The following is a 17,279-nucleotide window of genomic DNA, read 5'->3' as shown; positions in this document are numbered from 1 at the left end:
GTTCACGATCTCTTGCAGAAACTCAAAGGTATAAAAAATCAGCCCTCCATTAGCTCCGTTATCAAGTGGGAGGGCCACCACACATTTCTCAAAATAATGCTCCCCTGAAGGGACAGGAAATCTGGGCTAAATCAGACTTGGTGGTGCCTAGAACGGACCGCCCCGTCTAGAGAAAGCTAGATTGATTGACTTCAGATCAAGGCCATATTTCAAAATCCTGGGCTGGCTCAATCGATCAGTGGGACTGTTTGTCTCCAGAAGTTCTGGATGCTCCATCACTGAAAGCTTTTAAGAAGATCCTGGACAGCCTTTTGTCTGAAAAGCTTATAGGGTCTCCTGCTTGACCAGGGGGTTGGACTAGAAGACCTCTAAGGTCTCTTCTAACACTGTTATTCTATTATTCTGTGATAACCAGAAATGGACACAGGATTATACGTATGAAAAATGGTTACAGGAATTGGGTATGTTTAGTCTAATGAAAAGAAGAACTAGGGGAGACATGATAGCTATCAACACATAAAACACCCCTATGCCTGTTTCCAAGTTGCCATAAGAAGGAGAGCGGAGGATCTGAAGGAGCAGTGTGGCAGTTTAAAACCAGAAGTACATTCCATGCTTATCTTACAAAGATTGTAGCTAGGCTACCAGATCTTCTGCCCTCAAAAATCCTTCATTGGAGAACGTCATTGATGACACCCAGCCCGTGAAGGTGCTTCATTGATTGATGACATACCCAGGGGGGAAAGAGAGGAAATAGGGTCACAAATGACTGTGAATTATGTATGCCAGAGTTGGCTTCATTTAGGTTAATGCCGGCGTGTTGCTCCTTCATTGGAGAACGTGATTGATGACACCCAGCCCGTGAAGGTGCTTCATTGATTGATGACATACCCAGGAGGGAAAGAGAGGAAATGGGGTCACAAATGACTGTGAATTACATATGCCAGAGTTGGCTTCATTTAGGTTAATGCCGGCGTGTTGCTCCTAATAAATCTCTTGGATTCTTTTGAAGCTTGGGCCGAGGCTCATGGTTTAATTAGGGCAATTGATGGAACCCTGACAATAGCACTTTTCCAATATTTGCGGGGCTCCTACAAAGATGAAGGGGTCGAACTATTTTCCAAAGCCCCAAAAGGCAAGATGAGAGAAGCAACCTTGAACTAAGGAGAAATTTCCTAATGGTGAGAGCAATCCACCAATGGGACAGCTTGTCTCTGGAGGTTGTGGGAGCTTCATCACTGGAAGCTTTCAAAAAGAGACTGGACAATCCTTCGTCTGAAATGGTATCGGGTCTCCTGCTTCAGCAGGTGGGTTGGACTAGAAGACCTCCAAGGTCCCTTCCTACTCTATCTTTCTATGTTCTATGCCCCAAGTGTGGCCTCACCAACGTAGTACAAAGCAGCACTAGAACTTCACATGATCTTGATTCTATCCCACTGTAGATGCAGCCTAGGATTGCGTTGGATTTTTTTGGCAGCTGCAACACACACGGCTGGCTCATGTTTAAGTTGTTGTCCACTAGGACTCCTACCTAACTATGTAGCTACACGGCATGCCTTAAATTTCCAAAATTTGAGGAAAAAAAAGTCAACTAGACTGGAGTCACACAATATTCCCAGTAATTAAAATTCACTAAAAATTAATGAGCTAGGCGAATATGTCCAGAATCAGAATATTGCTGGAAGAGGTCTTCTAATCCAACCCCTGCTCAAGCAGAAGACCTTATACCATTCCAGACTAATGGTTGTCCAGTCTCTTCTTCAAAAACCTCAGTGATGGAGCCCCCACAACGTCTGAGGACAAGTTGTTCCACTGGTTAATAGTCCTCACCGCTAGAAAGTTTCTCCTTAGTTCCAGGTTGCCTCTCTCCTTGATCAGTTTCCATCTGTTGCTTCTTGTCCTTCCCTCCGGGGCTCTGGAGAATAGGTGGACCCCGTCTACTTGGTGGCAGCCCCTCAGATATTGGAAGACTCTTGTCATGTTGCCCCTAGTCCTTTTTTCCATTAAATTAGCTTTGCCCAAATTCTGTAACGTGATTCATACTTAACGGTCCACTTGTTCTGTAATTCACCTGTTGAAACATAGTTGTCTGAACCCAACTAGTGAGTTACCCTTACCATGTTTGATTAGACCTTCAGCTTAGACCCTTCCCTGGGCTTGTACCCTAATGTCACAGGGAGAAATACTGTGGATTGTCATCTAGGATAGTAAGGAGAAGATCTTTTAGAGCTCTGAAACCATGTGCCGCATTTACTTGTCTAGATCTTTCTAGAGAAGTCTTCACGGAGCTCCCCTTTTTCACAGGGAGGGTCGAGGACAAAGTTGCAGAATTGTGGCCCCCAAGTAGACATTTCAAGAAAAACCCAAAGGACACGTATAGACTGGGTGAAACCAGGCTCAATAGCAGGAACTGGGAGAGGGATCTTGGAGTCTTAGTGGACAACTAGCTAAATAGGAGCCAGCAGTTTGCAGCAGCAGCCAAAAAAGCTAATGCAATCCTAAGTTGTATTAACAGAGGGATACAATCAAGATCAAGGGAGGTTCTACTACCATTCTACAAAAGCCTTAGTTAAGGCCACACCTAGAGTACTGAATCCAGTTTTGGTCACTATACTATAAAAAAAAAATTGAGACTCTGGAACGAGTGCAGAGAAGAGCAACAAGGATGATGAGGGGACTGGAGGCTAAAACATACGATGAACGGTTGCAGGAACTGGGCCTGGCTAGTCTAGGGAAGAGGAGGACCAGGGGAGACAGGAGAGCATCTTCCAATATTTGAGAGGCTGCCACAGAGAGGAGGAAGGGGTCAAGGTATTCTCCAAGGAACCTGAAGGCCAGACAAAGAATAGTGGATGGAAACTGAACAAGGAGAGATTCAACCTGGAAATAAGGAGAAATTCTCTGACAGGGAGAACAATCAACCCATGGAACAGAAGTTGCCTTAGGAAGTTGTGGGAGCTTCATCCCTGGAAGCTTTCAAGAAGAGACTGGACTGCCATCTGTCAGAAATGGTGTAGGGTCTGCTTGGGTGGGAGGGTTGGACCAGATGACCTTCAAGGTCCCTTCCAACTCTGTTAACCTGTATCTTCCATATTTTTGTAAATGTGGGGAAAAAAATCAACCCTTCTGTAGAGTTGTAATTGCAGGAATGTTCCAATCTCGGATGGCAAACCTCACATAAAGAATGTTTCCAAGCAAATACAACTCAGGTAAACAAAGTCACTAATCTAAAGGAGGATTAGAGAGAGGAAGTCAACATATGTTAGAGACAATTAATTGTATGGATTCCTGTGCTAAACAGGAACGAAAGTTAAGCGGTAACCAAAGTTAACCAGTGATGGAGGATAACTAAAAATGTGTATAAATGCAAGACTAGACTCCAATAAAGATCATCATGATTCGGTTGATCACGATCAAACACCTCGACTGCCTCGTCATTACAACACCCTTCCTTTCCTCTTGTTAGAGACAATGAACCTCAGATTGTAGAGCTGCCTGGGCATTTGATACCTCTGGCTTAATACCCCGTTCCAGAATTACAACTCATTACAAAGACTGAACTTTGAGAAATCAGATAAAAAGAGAAGACTGAGCTCCTTATCAACATCTCCCTGGCGCCCGATCCATCACCACCCACTGCCTGCCATTGATATAAATGGTGGTGCCCCTTCAACGGTTCTAGAACCCGGAGGAGGAGGAGGTGAGGTGGCTGAGAACAACCTAGAAACCGACTGAAAATTAGCAGGTCGAAAGCCGAAAGATTCTCCGTTCTCCATTAAACCTGAGCAGAAAAAAAAAAAAATCCAGGTAAAGGAAAACAAGGTGGATGATTGGGGCGCAGTTCTTTGATTTATTCCTTCTATTTCTTTGATTTCTTTATTAAATTTACCTGCCGGCCATCTGCAGCTCACAAGTCATAAAAAGATGAAAGAGAAAAAGAGTCGAAATGGTTAAAGTATGTAAATTAAAAATAAAATGAAACAGGCTGGGTGAAACCAGGCTCAATAGCAGGAACTGTGAGGAGGATCTTGGAGTCTTAGTGAACAACCAGCTAAATAGGAGCCAGCAGTGTGTAGCAGCCGGCAAAAAAGCCAATGCAATCCTAAGTTGCATTAACAGAGGGATACAATCGAGACCAAGGCAGGTACTAAGACCACTCTATAAAGCCTTAGTAAGGCCACACCTAGAGTACTGCATCCAGTTTTAGTCACCACATTATAAAAAAGACATTGAGACTCTAGAAAAAGTGCAGAGAAGAGCAACCAGGATGATGAGGGGACTGGCGACTAAGGCATATGAAGAACGGTTACAGGAACTGGGCCTGGCTAGTCGAGTGAAGATGAGGAGCAGCGGAGATATCATAGCAGCCTTCCAATATTTGAGGAGCTGCCAGAGAGAGGAGGAGGAGGGGATCATGCTATTTTCTAAAGCCCCTGAAGGCCAGACAAGGAATAATGGATGGAAACTGAACTAGGAGAGATTCAACCTGGAAATAAGGAGAAATTTTCTGACAGGGAGAACAATCCACCCATGGAACAGAAGTTGCCCTTGGAAGTTGTGGGAGCTTCCTCACTTGAGAACTTCAAGAAGAGATTGGATTGCCATTTGTCAGAACTGGTGTAGGGTCTCCCATTTGGGTGCGGGGTTGGACTAGATGACCTATAAGGTCCCTTCCAACTCTGATTATCTGTTATCTGTTAAAATTAAACTATATGGAAAATCGGAGGCAGACAGTATGTCTTCTCTCCCCCATCCCGTTCTGTTCATGGCAGCTGTAAAACAGGCATAGAAATGTCTTATGAGTTGACACAGTACAGGGATGAGGTCTTTTTACTGTCAATCACGTTTTCTTCAAACTTTCCCAAATTATAATTTTGAATTAAAAAAAAAAAAACCTTTAAAATCATGCAGAAAACCAGTAAAGGAGAGATGGATTGCACGGGGATGAGATCTTACCCTGTCAATCACCTCTTCATCAAACTTTCCCAAATTATAATTTTGAATAATAATAATAAAAAAGAAACCTTTAAAATCATGCAGAAAACCAGTAAAGGAGAGATGGATTGCACAGGGATGAGATCTTACCCTGTCAATCACCTCTTCATCAAACTTTCCCAAATTATAATTTTGAATAGGAAAGAGAGAATTATCGCACCCATATGTGGAAATCCTAAAAACGCAATGTATTTAGCTCAGGGGTCATCTGGGACCCAGAGTTCAGAGTAACAGAATGTAACAGAGTTGGAAGGGACCTTGGAGGTCTTCTAGTCCAACCCCCTGTTCAGGCAGGAGACCCTATGCTGTTCTGCACAAATGGATGTCCAGTTTCTTCTCGAAAACCTTTAGTGTTGGAGCGTCCAGAACTTCTGGACTTCAGCCCTAAGCCACAAATATCCTGTTGGTAGAATGTACTTGAATTCAAATTGTATCTAAACGACAACCAATCAGTTGTGGGTTTTCTCCCTGACTTGCACTTTTGGGAGAATGCAAATGTCCCAGACGTTGGAACAAGCTTAGTTGGGTCAACTGGGCCCAAATTGGTGCCATCTGGATCTCTGAGGAATGATGTCCGAAGAAGATGCCAGCTGTGTCTTTGGTGATACAGTCCTTACAACAATCTTATCTCCTTTCCTCAATTCCTACTGAGAAAGTAGATGGTATCAAAAGGTTGATCTACTACCAGTTGTAACTCAATTTCAGGAAAAGGTTCTTATGGGGGTAAAAATAATAATGGCATCAGAGGACTTTTCACCAATGGATCTGATGTTCTTGACCACAGCAGTGAGGTGACCAAGGATTGCTCAGGTGTCTGGCTGCCCTATCTTGCAATCCAGGTGACCAAGGATTGCTCAGGTGTCTGGCTGCCCTACCTTGCAATCCAGGTGACCAAGGATTGCTCAGGTGTCTGGCTGCCCTATCTTGCAATCCAGGTGACCAAGGATTGCTCAGGTGTCTGGCTGCCCTATCTTGCAATCCAGGTGACCAAGGATTGCTCAGGTGTCTGGCTGCCCTATCTTGCAATCCAGGTGACCAAGGATTGCTCAGGTGTCTGGCTGCCCTATCTTGCAATCCAGGTGACCAAGGATTGCTCAGGTGTCTGGCTGCCCTATCTTGCAATCCAGGTGACCAAGGATTGCTCAGGTGTCTGGCTGCCCTATCTTGCAATCCAGGTGACCAAGGATTGCTCAGGTGTCTGGCTGCCCTATCTTGCAATCCAGGTGACCAAGGATTGCTCAGGTGTCTGGCTGCCTATCTTGCAATCCAGGTGACCAAGGATTGCTCAGGTGTCTGGCTGCCTATGTTGCAATCCAGGTGACCAAGGATTGCTCAGGTGTCTGGCTGCCCTATCTTGCAATCCAGGTGACCAAGGATTGCTCAGGTGTCTGGCTGCCCTATCTTGCAATCCAGGTGACCAAGGATTGCTCAGGTGTCTGGCTGCCCTATCTTGCAATCCAGGTGACCAAGGATTGCTCAGGTGTCTGGCTGCCCTATCTTGCAATCCAGGGACCAAGGATTGCTCAGGTGTCTGGCTGCCCTATCTTGCAATCCAGGTGACCAAGGATTGCTCAGGTGTCTGGCTGCCCTATCTTGCAATCCAGGTGACCAAGGATTGCTCAGGTGTCTGGCTTCCCTCTCTTTCAATCCACCATTTGTTAGGTGTCTATGAAGGTTCCCCATCATCCAAGTCGTGGTTAGTGACATGGAATGTCATACTCCAAGTCATGGAAAAGGTGCTTTTCCAAAAGGCAACTAGACTTTCTTGATTTTACTTCTCCTTGAAAACACTTCCCTTTTCATCCAAGAAGCTTCTTCAGTTCTGAAGTTCTTCAGATGTTGGATGAGAAGTGAAATGCTTTTAAGGAAAATCAAGAACAAGAAAGACCATTTGCCTTATGGAGACCATTTACCTTTGGGACAATTTGTTATGGTTTGTCACCGCCCAAGACTTCCCGCTGTTCAACCCAGTGGCGGGATTCAAAATATTTTACTACTGGCTCTGTGGGCGTGGCTGGGTGGGCGTGGCAGGGGAAGGATACTGCAAAATCCCGCTTCCCACCCCACTGACCTGCTTTGCAGCTCCGTTCTCCTGTGCAGGGCAACCAAAGGAGACCCAGCCGATCAGCTGGGACTCAATAGGAGGCAGAGAAGGGATGGAGGCCGGTCAGAGGTGGGATTGGCTGGTTCTCCAAAGGACTCAAAATTTCCACCACTGGTTCTCCAGAACCGGCCAGAACCTGCTGAATACCACCTCTGGTTCAACCCCAAGGGAAGATCTCAAGAAGAAGTTCTCCTGAAGGCCTTTCACAGAAAGATCTTGCCCCCTCGCCCCGGAGCTCTTCAGAATTGGTCGGCCAGAGAAATCTCCCACTCGGTTTCTCTCCCCGCTAATCAGATGGAGAGAAATTTTGAGAGGACATCTGTACTCAGCCCCGGTTGCATCTCAGCAGGTCCCACTTGACCAAAGATGTTAGCGGCCTGGGGCGTCTTCGTGGTCTCTGCTCTGCTGACTCCCTCCCGAAGTCAACTCCTTCCAACCGACGCGGTCATCCGAGTCAACCAAGGCGTGCTGCGTAATGGTAAGTCTAAGAGAGCAAGCAAGGAACAAGGATCTCAGCTAAGTCTGTTTATGGGGAGGCCTCAGTTTTAGAAATGGCCTCCTCAGGCAAATGGAAGAGAAAGATGTTGACTTGGTGATCCTTAGATGCGTGGCTGCTTCCATAATTTAACCCCAGCTAAAAAAAATATTAGGATCTTTGGTAGTAGACCCTCGTTTTATGGAGTACACTATCCCTAAGAGGCGCATATGGTCTTGAGCGTGCTGGCATTCCAGAAGACACTTAAGTCTACAAGGGGTCCTTGGTGGTCTCTGAGCCGGGTTGTTTTCTTCCAGATGTTTCATGACCCAACTAGGTAACAACATCAGTGCTAGGAGGGAGGGGGAGAAAGAGGAGGAAGGAAGGAAGGAAGGAAGGAAGGAAGGAAGGAAGGAAGGAAGGAAGGAAGGAAGGAAGGAAGGAAATGGAAGGAAGGGACAAAGGAAGGAAGGAAGGAAGGAAGGAAGGAGGAATGGAAAGGAGGGAGGGACAATGAAGTTGGAAGGAAGAATTAGGAAGGAAGGAAGGAAGGAAGGAAGAAGTGGAGGAATGGAAAGGAGGAAGGGACAAAGGAGGAAGGAAGGAAGGAAGGAAGGAAGGAAGGAAGGAAGGAAGGAAGGAAGGAAGGAAATGGAAGGAGGGAGGGACAAAGTGGGGAAGGAAGGTGCTCTCTGGAAGGAAGGAAGGAGGAATGGAAAGAGGAAGGGACAAGGAAGAAGGAAGGAAGGAAGGAAGGAAGGATCAAGGAAGGAAGGAGGAATGCTAGGAGGGAGGGACAAAGGAAGGAAGGAAGAGGAAGGAAGGAAGGAAGGAAGGAAGGAAGGAAGGAAGGAAGGAAGGAAAGGAAAGGAAGGGACAAAGAAGGAAGGAAGGAAGGAAGGAAGAAGGGGGAAGGAAGGTGCTCTCTGAGGAAGGAGGTTTGGAAGGAGGAAGGACCCAACTAGGAAGGAAGGAAGGAAGGAAGGAAGGAAGGAGGAAAGGAGGGAGGACAAAGAAGGAAGGAAGGAAGGAAGGAAGGAAGGAAGGAAGGAAGGAAGGAAGGAAGGAAGGAAGGAAGGAAGACAGACAGACTGTGGGGTCCTTGGTGCTCTCTGAGTTGGTTGTTTTCTTGCAGACGTTTCATGACCCAACTAGGTAACAACATCAGTGCTAGGAGGGAGGGGGATTTGTGGGGAGGCAGGGGAGGAAGAGGAGGACTGTGAGGCCCTTGGTAGTCTCTGAGCTTGGCTGTTTTCTTGCAAATGTTTTATGACCCAACCAGCTAATAACATCAGTGCAAACCCTCCTCCTTTCTAGTCGTGATGATGTTACTTAGTTGGGCCACGTAATGTCTGCAACTCAGAGAGTACCAAGGACCCATCGTTTCAACCCTGAGCTACAAATATTCTACTTTATTGGTATTTAAGATGATCTTTCTTCAGGGTTGCTCGAGGATGAAGATCTGAGCGGACATCCAACTGTTTAGGGAGCGTCTCCCATGACTTTAATGGTTTTCTGTATTTGTCTATCACTCAGGATCTGACTAAGACAAACCAGAACTATGCCAAAACAAATTAAATTACATTAAAATTAATAAAAAATAATAATAAATTTAAATCATCTTCCCGCAATATGACCAAGAAACATGAATGTTTCTGCCATTAAGACACTTAAAGACCATCTTTCTTCAGGGATGGTCATGCTTTGAGTAGAAGGTCCAGTTTTTAATATTCTCATTATTTTAATTGGTTCCTAGACTTGTCTACTGACCCAGGAACTGAGTAATTGGGAGAAACCATAAATATGCTTTAAAAATGCTCCAGAAGACTGTCTTTCTTCCAAAATGGACAGGGATGAAGGTTCGAATGGACACCCCACTTTTTCATGAACTGTTTCCATGTTTTTAATGGTTTCTCTTATTTTTCTATTGCCCACCATCAAACACTCGATATTCAACTGCATCAAACTGTTGTTCCATCTAGTATGGTCTGCTCTGCTTTATATAACGCCCATTGATGTGAGCTTGGAGACTATCCATGGTCTTCAGGAGTAGAGAAGGCCCCTATTTGGAAATGCTGAAGGTTGAACCTGGGGTCTTTGCATGGAAAGCAAGAACTCAAACTCAAAGCCACTCTGGTAGGACATCCCGTGGGGTCCATCCAGGACACCCTCCTATTCCTGATCTTAGGGGCAAGAAAGGAAAGAGATGAATAGTGATGGAAGGTGTTCCATTCCTCTTGAAATAAAAACTTATTCACAAAAGGCACCCCAGATGTGAAACTTGCTGAACCCCAAAGAGCCAAATAGGTACAGGAGTGAGGTTGTCTTGTCCGTCCCCATTGTTATGTGTGACCTTGTTAGGGATACAACCTAGCAGAATCTGCACGGCAGTCAGGCAGGCAGGCAAACTATGTGAGATACACGTTTTTGTAGCTTACACTCAGTAAAACAGATACACTGTGCTAGTTAAATAGTTTATTCCAGTAATAGTTTTAGCATAGTCAAAACAGTCCATATATAATTCACTAGTTCAGTCCGTCCGGGGATTATTCAGTTGCAAATTCCAGTGTCGAAAAAGAGAGGTCAGTAAACTTACAAATATCAGTCCAGTAATGTATCTCCTTGCAGTAGAGATATGAAGAAGTCAAACCTCCTTTCTTCCTTCAGCAGTAGGGAACAGGCAGTTAGCAAACCATCAATCCAGGAATCCAGCAATCATCAGCAATCCGGCAACAGAGGTTCTCTTGCTCCCTCTTATGGTGGTTTCACAACCGCACCCCAAATTACATGCTTTGCAGTTTAAAGTGACACACACTTAAACTTACTATCATAGTTTATATATATTATTTTACCCAAACTACGTTAGGTAACCTTGTTATTCCTAACAGACCTCCTTGTTCTTTTGTTTTCCAGCTGTCAGCAACTCGATGGCCCAAAGCAACGCCTTCCAAGGCGCCATGAGAGAAGTGCCCCTTGGCGATGGAGGTGGTGGAGACGGTGGTCTTTTAGGAGGCCTCCTGGGGGGCAGCGGGGGTGGAGGCCTTCTGGGAGGCCTCACTGGAGGCTTACTCGGAGGAGGAGGTGGTGGTGGAGGAGGTCTTCTTGGAGGTGTGCTTGGTGGTGGTGGAGGAGGGGGACTTCTTGGAGGTGTGCTTGGGGGTGGTGGAGGAGGAGGGGACTTCTTGGAGGTTTGCTTGGTGGTGGAGGAGGAGAAGACTTCTTGGAGGTGGTGGAGGAGGAGGACTTCTTGGAGGTGTGCTTGGTGGTGGTGGTGGAAAAGAGGTGGTGGTGGAGGAGGACTTCTTGGAGGTGTGCTTGGTGGTGGTGGTGGAAGAGGTGGTGGTGGAGGAGGACTTCTTGGAGGTGTGCTTGGTGGTGGAGGAGGAGAAAGAGGCGGTGGTGGAGGAGGACTTCTTGGAGGTGTGCTTGGTGGTGGTGGTGGAAGAGGTGGTGGTGGAGGAGGACTTCTCGGAGGTGTGCTTGGTGGTGGAGGTGGAGAAAGAGGTGGTGGTGGAGGAGGACTTCTTGGAGGTGTGCTTGGTGGAGGAGGAGGAGAAAGAGGCGGTGGTGGAGGAGGACTTCTTGGAGGTGTGCTTGGTGGTGAAAGTGGAGAAGGAGGTGGTGGAGGAAGGACTTCTTGGAGGTGTGCTTGGTGGTGGAGGAGGAAGAGGTGGTGGTGGAGGAGGAGGACTTCTTGGAGGTGTGCTTGGTGGTGGTGGTGGAAGAGGTGGTGAAGGAGGAGGAGGACTTCTTGGAGGTGCGCTTGGAGGTGGTGGTGGAAGAGGAGGTGGTGGAAGAAGGACTTCTTGGAGGTGTGCTTGATGGTGGTGATGGAGGAGGTGGTAGAGAAGGAGGAGGAGGACGTCTTGGAGGTGTGCTTGGTGGTGGTGGTGGTGGTCGAGGAAGAAGAGGACTTCCTGGAGATGTGCTTGGTGGTGGCAAAAAAGGAGCAGGAGAAAGGGTACCTGGAGGCATGCTTAGAGATAGGAGCATCAGGGCTACTGGTGGTGGCAACAGTGGAGGTCCAGGTGCCAGCGGTCTGCTGGGCCAAGGAGGCTTACTGGGTGATGGAGGTCTGCTTGGCACTGCAGGAATTCTTGGTGGAGGTGGGGGCCTCCTCGGCAATGGAGGCCTGCTGGGCAACGGAGGCCTACTTGGTGGAGGTGGAGTCCTTGGCATCCTTGGGGAAGGAGGTCTTCTCAGCACGGTCCAAGGACTGACTGGGTAAGAACGTCTTGTTGATGTATGCTCTTCATAGGGACCCCAGCTTTAGAAACTGTATCCTTGGGCAAATAAAAGAATGGTCTTCTGGTGATGGATCACTGAGGCATGCTTCTCAAGTTGGTGATCATTAGATGTCTTGCAACTTCCAGAATTTAACTCAAATTAAGAATACGAGAACTTTTTCTAGCAGACTTCCTCATTGTCTATGCCCGGAGGTACACTTGGTCCTGGGTGTTCCAACATTCCAGAAGACACTTAAGACAATCTTCGTCATGTCAACTCATAAAAACATTTCTATGGCCATTTTAAGAGTTGCCAACAGAAAGGGAGGAGGAAAAAGGGTTTGGAAGTGCAGTATGGCAGCTTGCAAACTAAAAGTGCATTCCATAAATAGTTTTTCAAAGATAGTTAACTAGGTGCCTGAAGTTTCTGCCGTGCAAAATTCTAACTGGAGAGCATGATTGATGACTCTGGGCTATGGACGTGTCCCATTGGAGAATATGAATTATGAGACACCCCGGGGGTGGAGAAACCAGGATCAAGGGTGACATTGAATTATGGATCTCAGAGTCGGCTACACCCAGGTGGTGCCGGCATGTTAACTCCCAATAAATCCTGTGTAGTTTTGGAAGTTTGGCTCGAGGCTCATGATTTAAATGGGGGTGACTGCTGGAATCCTGACACTTCATCAGTTTTGTTCAGAGATGAAGGTTTTGAACTGACATTCACCTTTTTCTGTAGTGTTCTCTTGATTTTAATTATTCCCTGTACTAGTCTCTTGCTTGGGGTTTGAGTAACCAGGAAAACTATAAATATAAAACAAACAGATAAATTAAAACCATCTAATTGTAACATGGAACTTAATTTGGGATTGGACGGTGGACATGAAACCCTGTGTGCATTTAGCTGGGACCCTTTCTGATTTCCGGTCTAAATTGGTTGCTCTACACTTGATAACTATTGATTCTGTCATTGTAGGTCAATGGAAAATGGGATTGTCTGAACGACTTTGCTTCTACTTGCAGATTGCGAATTGTGGAGCTGACCCTTCCCAAGATCAACCTGAGGCTTCTACCTGGCATTGGGGTTCACCTGGATTTGTACACCAGAGTGGCACTTAATGGGAAGAGGTAAGCAATATGGTGAACAGTTGAGAGAGGTAAGAGAACATCACCTGTGAAAGGAGGGGGTAGGATTTGTGGAAAGGAGGGGGAGGAGGAGGAGGAGGAGGAGGAGGGGGAGGAGGAGGGAGGAGGAGGAGGAGGAGGAGGAGGAGGAGGAGGAGGAGAACTGTGGAGTCCTTGGTACTCTCTGAGCCTGGTTGTTTTCTTGCAGATGTTTCATAACCAACTAGGGAACATCATCAGGAGAAGGAGAGCTAGAGAGGAGGAGGAGGAGGGCTTGGAGGAGGAGGAGGAGGAGGAGGAGGATTGTCCTTGGAGTTATCTGAGCTGGGTTGTTTTCTTGCAGATGTTTCATGACCTAACTAAGTAATATCATTAGTGCTAGAAGGGAGTGGGGTTTGGGAGGAAGAGGAGGAGGAGGATTGTGGGTGGTTTCCTTGCAGATGTTTTCATGACTCAACTAGGGGCCATCATCAGTGCTAGAAAGGAATGGGGTTTGGGAAGAGGAGGAGGAGGAGGAGGAGGAGGAGGAGGAGGAGGAGGAGGAGGAGGAGGAGGAGGAGGAGGAGGAGAACTGTGAGGTCCTTGGTGCTTTCTGAGCATGTTGTTGTTCATGTTGTTCATGAAACATCTGTAAGAAAACCACCAAACTCAGAGAACCACCAAGCACCCCACAAACCAAACCATGGGTGACCTGAACAGCGTTTTCTTATCCCTTCTGTTTCAGCCTTCTCGGTTTGCTTGACGTTGCGGTGGAGGTGAACATCACAGCCATTGCCCGTCTGACAATGGATGGCACTGGCTACCCCACACTGGTGATTGATCACTGTGACACGCTCCTGGGAGGCATTAAAATTAGACTTCTTAGAGGGTGAGCATCATCAAAGAGAACTTCAGTTCCTCCTGTGCCATCACCTTCCCTGCCACCTTCATATTTTCATTTGTATGTGTTTGTGATATAAATGCAGGTAGACTTCGCAACATCCAGCCATCGTTCAAAATGACAACAATGCTGAATGAATGCGATTTGTGCCTGATCTGCGTAGTTTCAGCTGTTGCAGTGTCCCCTCAGCCACCAGACCACAATTTATGCACTTTTTGACCAGCTCACAAATATGACATTGCAGCGTTCCACGCTCGTGTGATTCCCATTTGCGACCTTTCCTGCCGGTTTCCCACAGAGTCACTGGGGAAGCCGACAGGAAATCGCTAGTAACAGATGCTCGCTTAACACTCTCTGTGGTGATGCACTTAACCAAAATAATTGGGATTGCTGGAGCTACCTTTGCAGTGGAGTGAAGTCACACTTAATGACCACATTGTTTAAGAGTTTTCGGTTTCAATTACCATCGTTAAATAAGGACTACCTATGAGGACAATTTGGTTTATTTTAGCCAACTCGAAGGCCATCATTTAAGTCTGCCTTTTAATTATGCCTACTTATTCTGTAAAAAGACATATATGTGCCACCAATGACTCTTCCTTACTCACCAACACACAATTAAAGGTGGAATTTTGAATTTTTAGCCAGCTCTTGTGTATTTTCACAGCTTCGTAAAGTGGCATAAAGTTAGGAAAAGATTATCTGAAGCGCTCAGTTGCAGAAGGTCTTCTTGGACCACACATGGACAGCTTCCATGTGCCTCTAAAATTATTGCCCCCTCCAAGAAGAGGTGAAGGCCATCCTCAAGGTTACCTCTCTTGGTCTTCTGAACATCAGGTCCACCATAACTTAGAGGAGGGAAATCAAGAACCTGAAAACCTTTGTCAATTTGCTGCTTCTTTCTTGGCGAGAAGACTTGAAGGTTTGTGGGACCTAAACCAAGAAGACTCGATCAGATCTGTGCTAATGGAGATGCCACGTTGCTCCCCAAAATTTTCTTCTGCCAATTTGTCAAACTGGAGATGTTCCTCACATCCTTGTTTTTATTCTTCTCTGCAGCCTTCTTCCAATTGTGGACAATTTATTAGCCCGTGTCCTGAACAGACTTCTTCCTGATCTGGTAAGTGAGGTGATCGGTCTGGATGGGCAAGTAGCTCAGAACCATAACCAACAAGACTTGTGTGGCAACGAAGGCCCCAACAGGACACAAAGGCTCCCAATCACAAAACTGAATGTCTGTGGAGGTTCTCCCTCATCCAGGCCATGGTTGTCCCAAAGGTGCTTTTCCAAGACGCAACGGGAGTTTCTTTCTTTTTCCTTGAAGACATGTTGCTTCTCCTCCCAGAAGTGTCTTCAGTTCTGAGAACGGGACTGGACTGAAGAAGCTTCTTTGTCTCAGCCAGTCCTTGTGTATTGAAGATTTGTCTTTAAATTCCAGCTCCTCTTTAGGACAATGATGGTTTATTCCAGGGGTGTCCAACCTTGGCAACTTTAAGACTTGTGGACTTCAACTCCCAGAATTCCTCAGCCAGCAAAGCCAGCAAAGCTGGCTGAGGAATTCTGGGAGTTGAAGTCCACAAGTCTTAAAGTTGCCAAGGTTGACACCCCTGATGTAACCAGTCAAAAAAAGGATCATGTCCTTTTTTTCAGTGCCGTTGTAACTTTGAATGGCCACTGAATGAACATTCGGCTACCTGTAAACAAATCTGGGTGTATAATGGGGGCAGGACGGATGGACAAACAGCTGCAAACTTTCTACAAAAGAGCTAGAAAAAGTAGATTTTATATAAAAGCATAAAAATATCAGGATTTTCTTTAAAAAATCATTTCTCCATCTGAGCACACTGCAAAGAAGTGAAACCCAACGAATCGCCTTGAACAGGTTTGGAATTCAGAAGGCACCTGGTGAATTATGCAGAAATCCTTTTGAATCTTAAGATCCTAAAAGTGATTGCTGGCTGAGGAATTCTGGGAGTTGAAGTCCACAAGTCTTAAAGTGGCCCAGGTTGCTGGCTGAGGAATTCTGGGAGTTGAAGTCCACAAGTCTTAAAGTGGCCCAGGTTGCTGGCTGAGGAATTCTGGGAGTTGAAGTCCACAAGTCTTAAAGTGGCCCAGGTTGCTGGCTGAGGAATTCTGGGAGTTGAAGTCCACAAGTCTTAAAGTTGCCCAGGTTGCTGGCTGAGGAATTCTGGGAGTTGAAGTCCACAAGTCTTAAAGTGGCCAAGGTTGCTGGCTGAGGAATTCTGGGAGTTGAAGTCCACAAGTCTTAAAGTGGCCAAGGTTGGACACCCGTGGTTTATTCAATATATCAGCAAACAACAAATACTCTAATCAGGCAAGAACTCAAAACTAAAAGCCAGGCAATGTTTCCGTTGGGTTTGAGTTTGCTCTCTTTCCTTTTATTACCATTATCACGAGACAAACCCTACCACACCCAGTACGAGTTCTGGCCACGCCTAACCTATTACCTTCTCAATGCTAGTAAGCCTATAACCCGTCTACATCTCTAACCTATTCCAACCCTCACTAACTGATCCCCACCTGGTGCCACCTTCACCGTGTCTTAACTCAATGCTTCATTACCGTCTATATCCGCCCCAAACCGCTCTAACAATACGCACCACATCGATACATGAATAAAAGGCCATTTCCAGCCTTGCAGTTGTTGCAGAATCCATCCTGTAGCTCCCAGCTCTGCTGAGTCATTCTAAAGCAACCCTCAACCCCATCAGTTAGGACACCAGCAGCAACACACATCCGGTGTCAGCAGAGCAAAGGTGATTCACGCAGGGTACCATTTATGGAACCTTCGTTGGAGATGCGGTGCATCCGCCCCAAAGGATATCCTTTTCATTTAACTATCTATCTATCTTTCTATCTATCTATCTATCTATCTATCTATCTATCTATCTATCTATCTATCTATCTATCTATCTATCTATCTATCTATCTATCTATCTTCCTCTATCTATCTATCGATCTATCTATCTATCTATCTATCTATCTATCTATCTATCTATCTATCTCTATCTTCATGTCTACAATATCTATCTATCTATCTATCTATCTATCATCTATCTATCTATCTATCTATCTATCTATCTATCTTCATGTCTACAATATCTATCTATCTATCTATCTATCTATCTATCTATCTATCTATCTATCTATCTATCTATCTATCTATCTTCATGTCTACAATATCTATCTATCTATCTATCTATCTATCTATCTATCTATCTATCTATCTATCTCTATCTTCATGTCTACAATATCTATCTATCTATCTATCTATCTATCTATCTATCTATCTATCTATCTATCTATCTATCTATCTATCTATCTATCTATCATGTCTACAATATCTATCTATCTATCTATCTATCTATCTATCTATCTATCTATCTATCTATCTATCTATCTATCTTTTATTTATTTATTATTTATTTATTTGTCAATCACAAGATAACAGGT

The 17,279-nt window shown here is 45.6% G+C and overlaps 1 protein-coding gene across 1 annotated transcript in view; it reads left to right on the top strand.

Moving 5' to 3' along the window:
• The first annotated feature begins 7,448 nt into the window (after positions 1-7,448).
• Positions 7,449-17,279, top strand: part of LOC113450966 (BPI fold-containing family B member 4-like) — a 29,941-nt gene continuing 20,110 nt past the window's right edge. The window contains exons 1-6 of the mRNA XM_087931980.1: positions 7,449-7,577; positions 10,488-10,682; positions 11,666-11,798; positions 12,824-12,928; positions 13,650-13,793; positions 14,865-14,925. Of these exons, the coding sequence (XP_087788106.1) occupies positions 7,466-7,577; positions 10,488-10,682; positions 11,666-11,798; positions 12,824-12,928; positions 13,650-13,793; positions 14,865-14,925 (750 nt within the window). The 5' untranslated portion in view covers positions 7,449-7,465. The remainder of the gene's footprint in view (positions 7,578-10,487; positions 10,683-11,665; positions 11,799-12,823; positions 12,929-13,649; positions 13,794-14,864; positions 14,926-17,279) is intronic.

This window comes from Pseudonaja textilis, chromosome 3 (assembly GCF_049901715.1).
Source record: "Pseudonaja textilis isolate UNSWEBS1 chromosome 3, rPseTex1.2, whole genome shotgun sequence".
In the NCBI taxonomy this organism is placed as follows: Eukaryota; Metazoa; Chordata; class Lepidosauria; order Squamata; family Elapidae; genus Pseudonaja; species Pseudonaja textilis.
The sequence above is the reverse complement of the archived record's forward strand: the minus strand, read 5'-3'. Positions and strand labels throughout refer to the sequence as shown.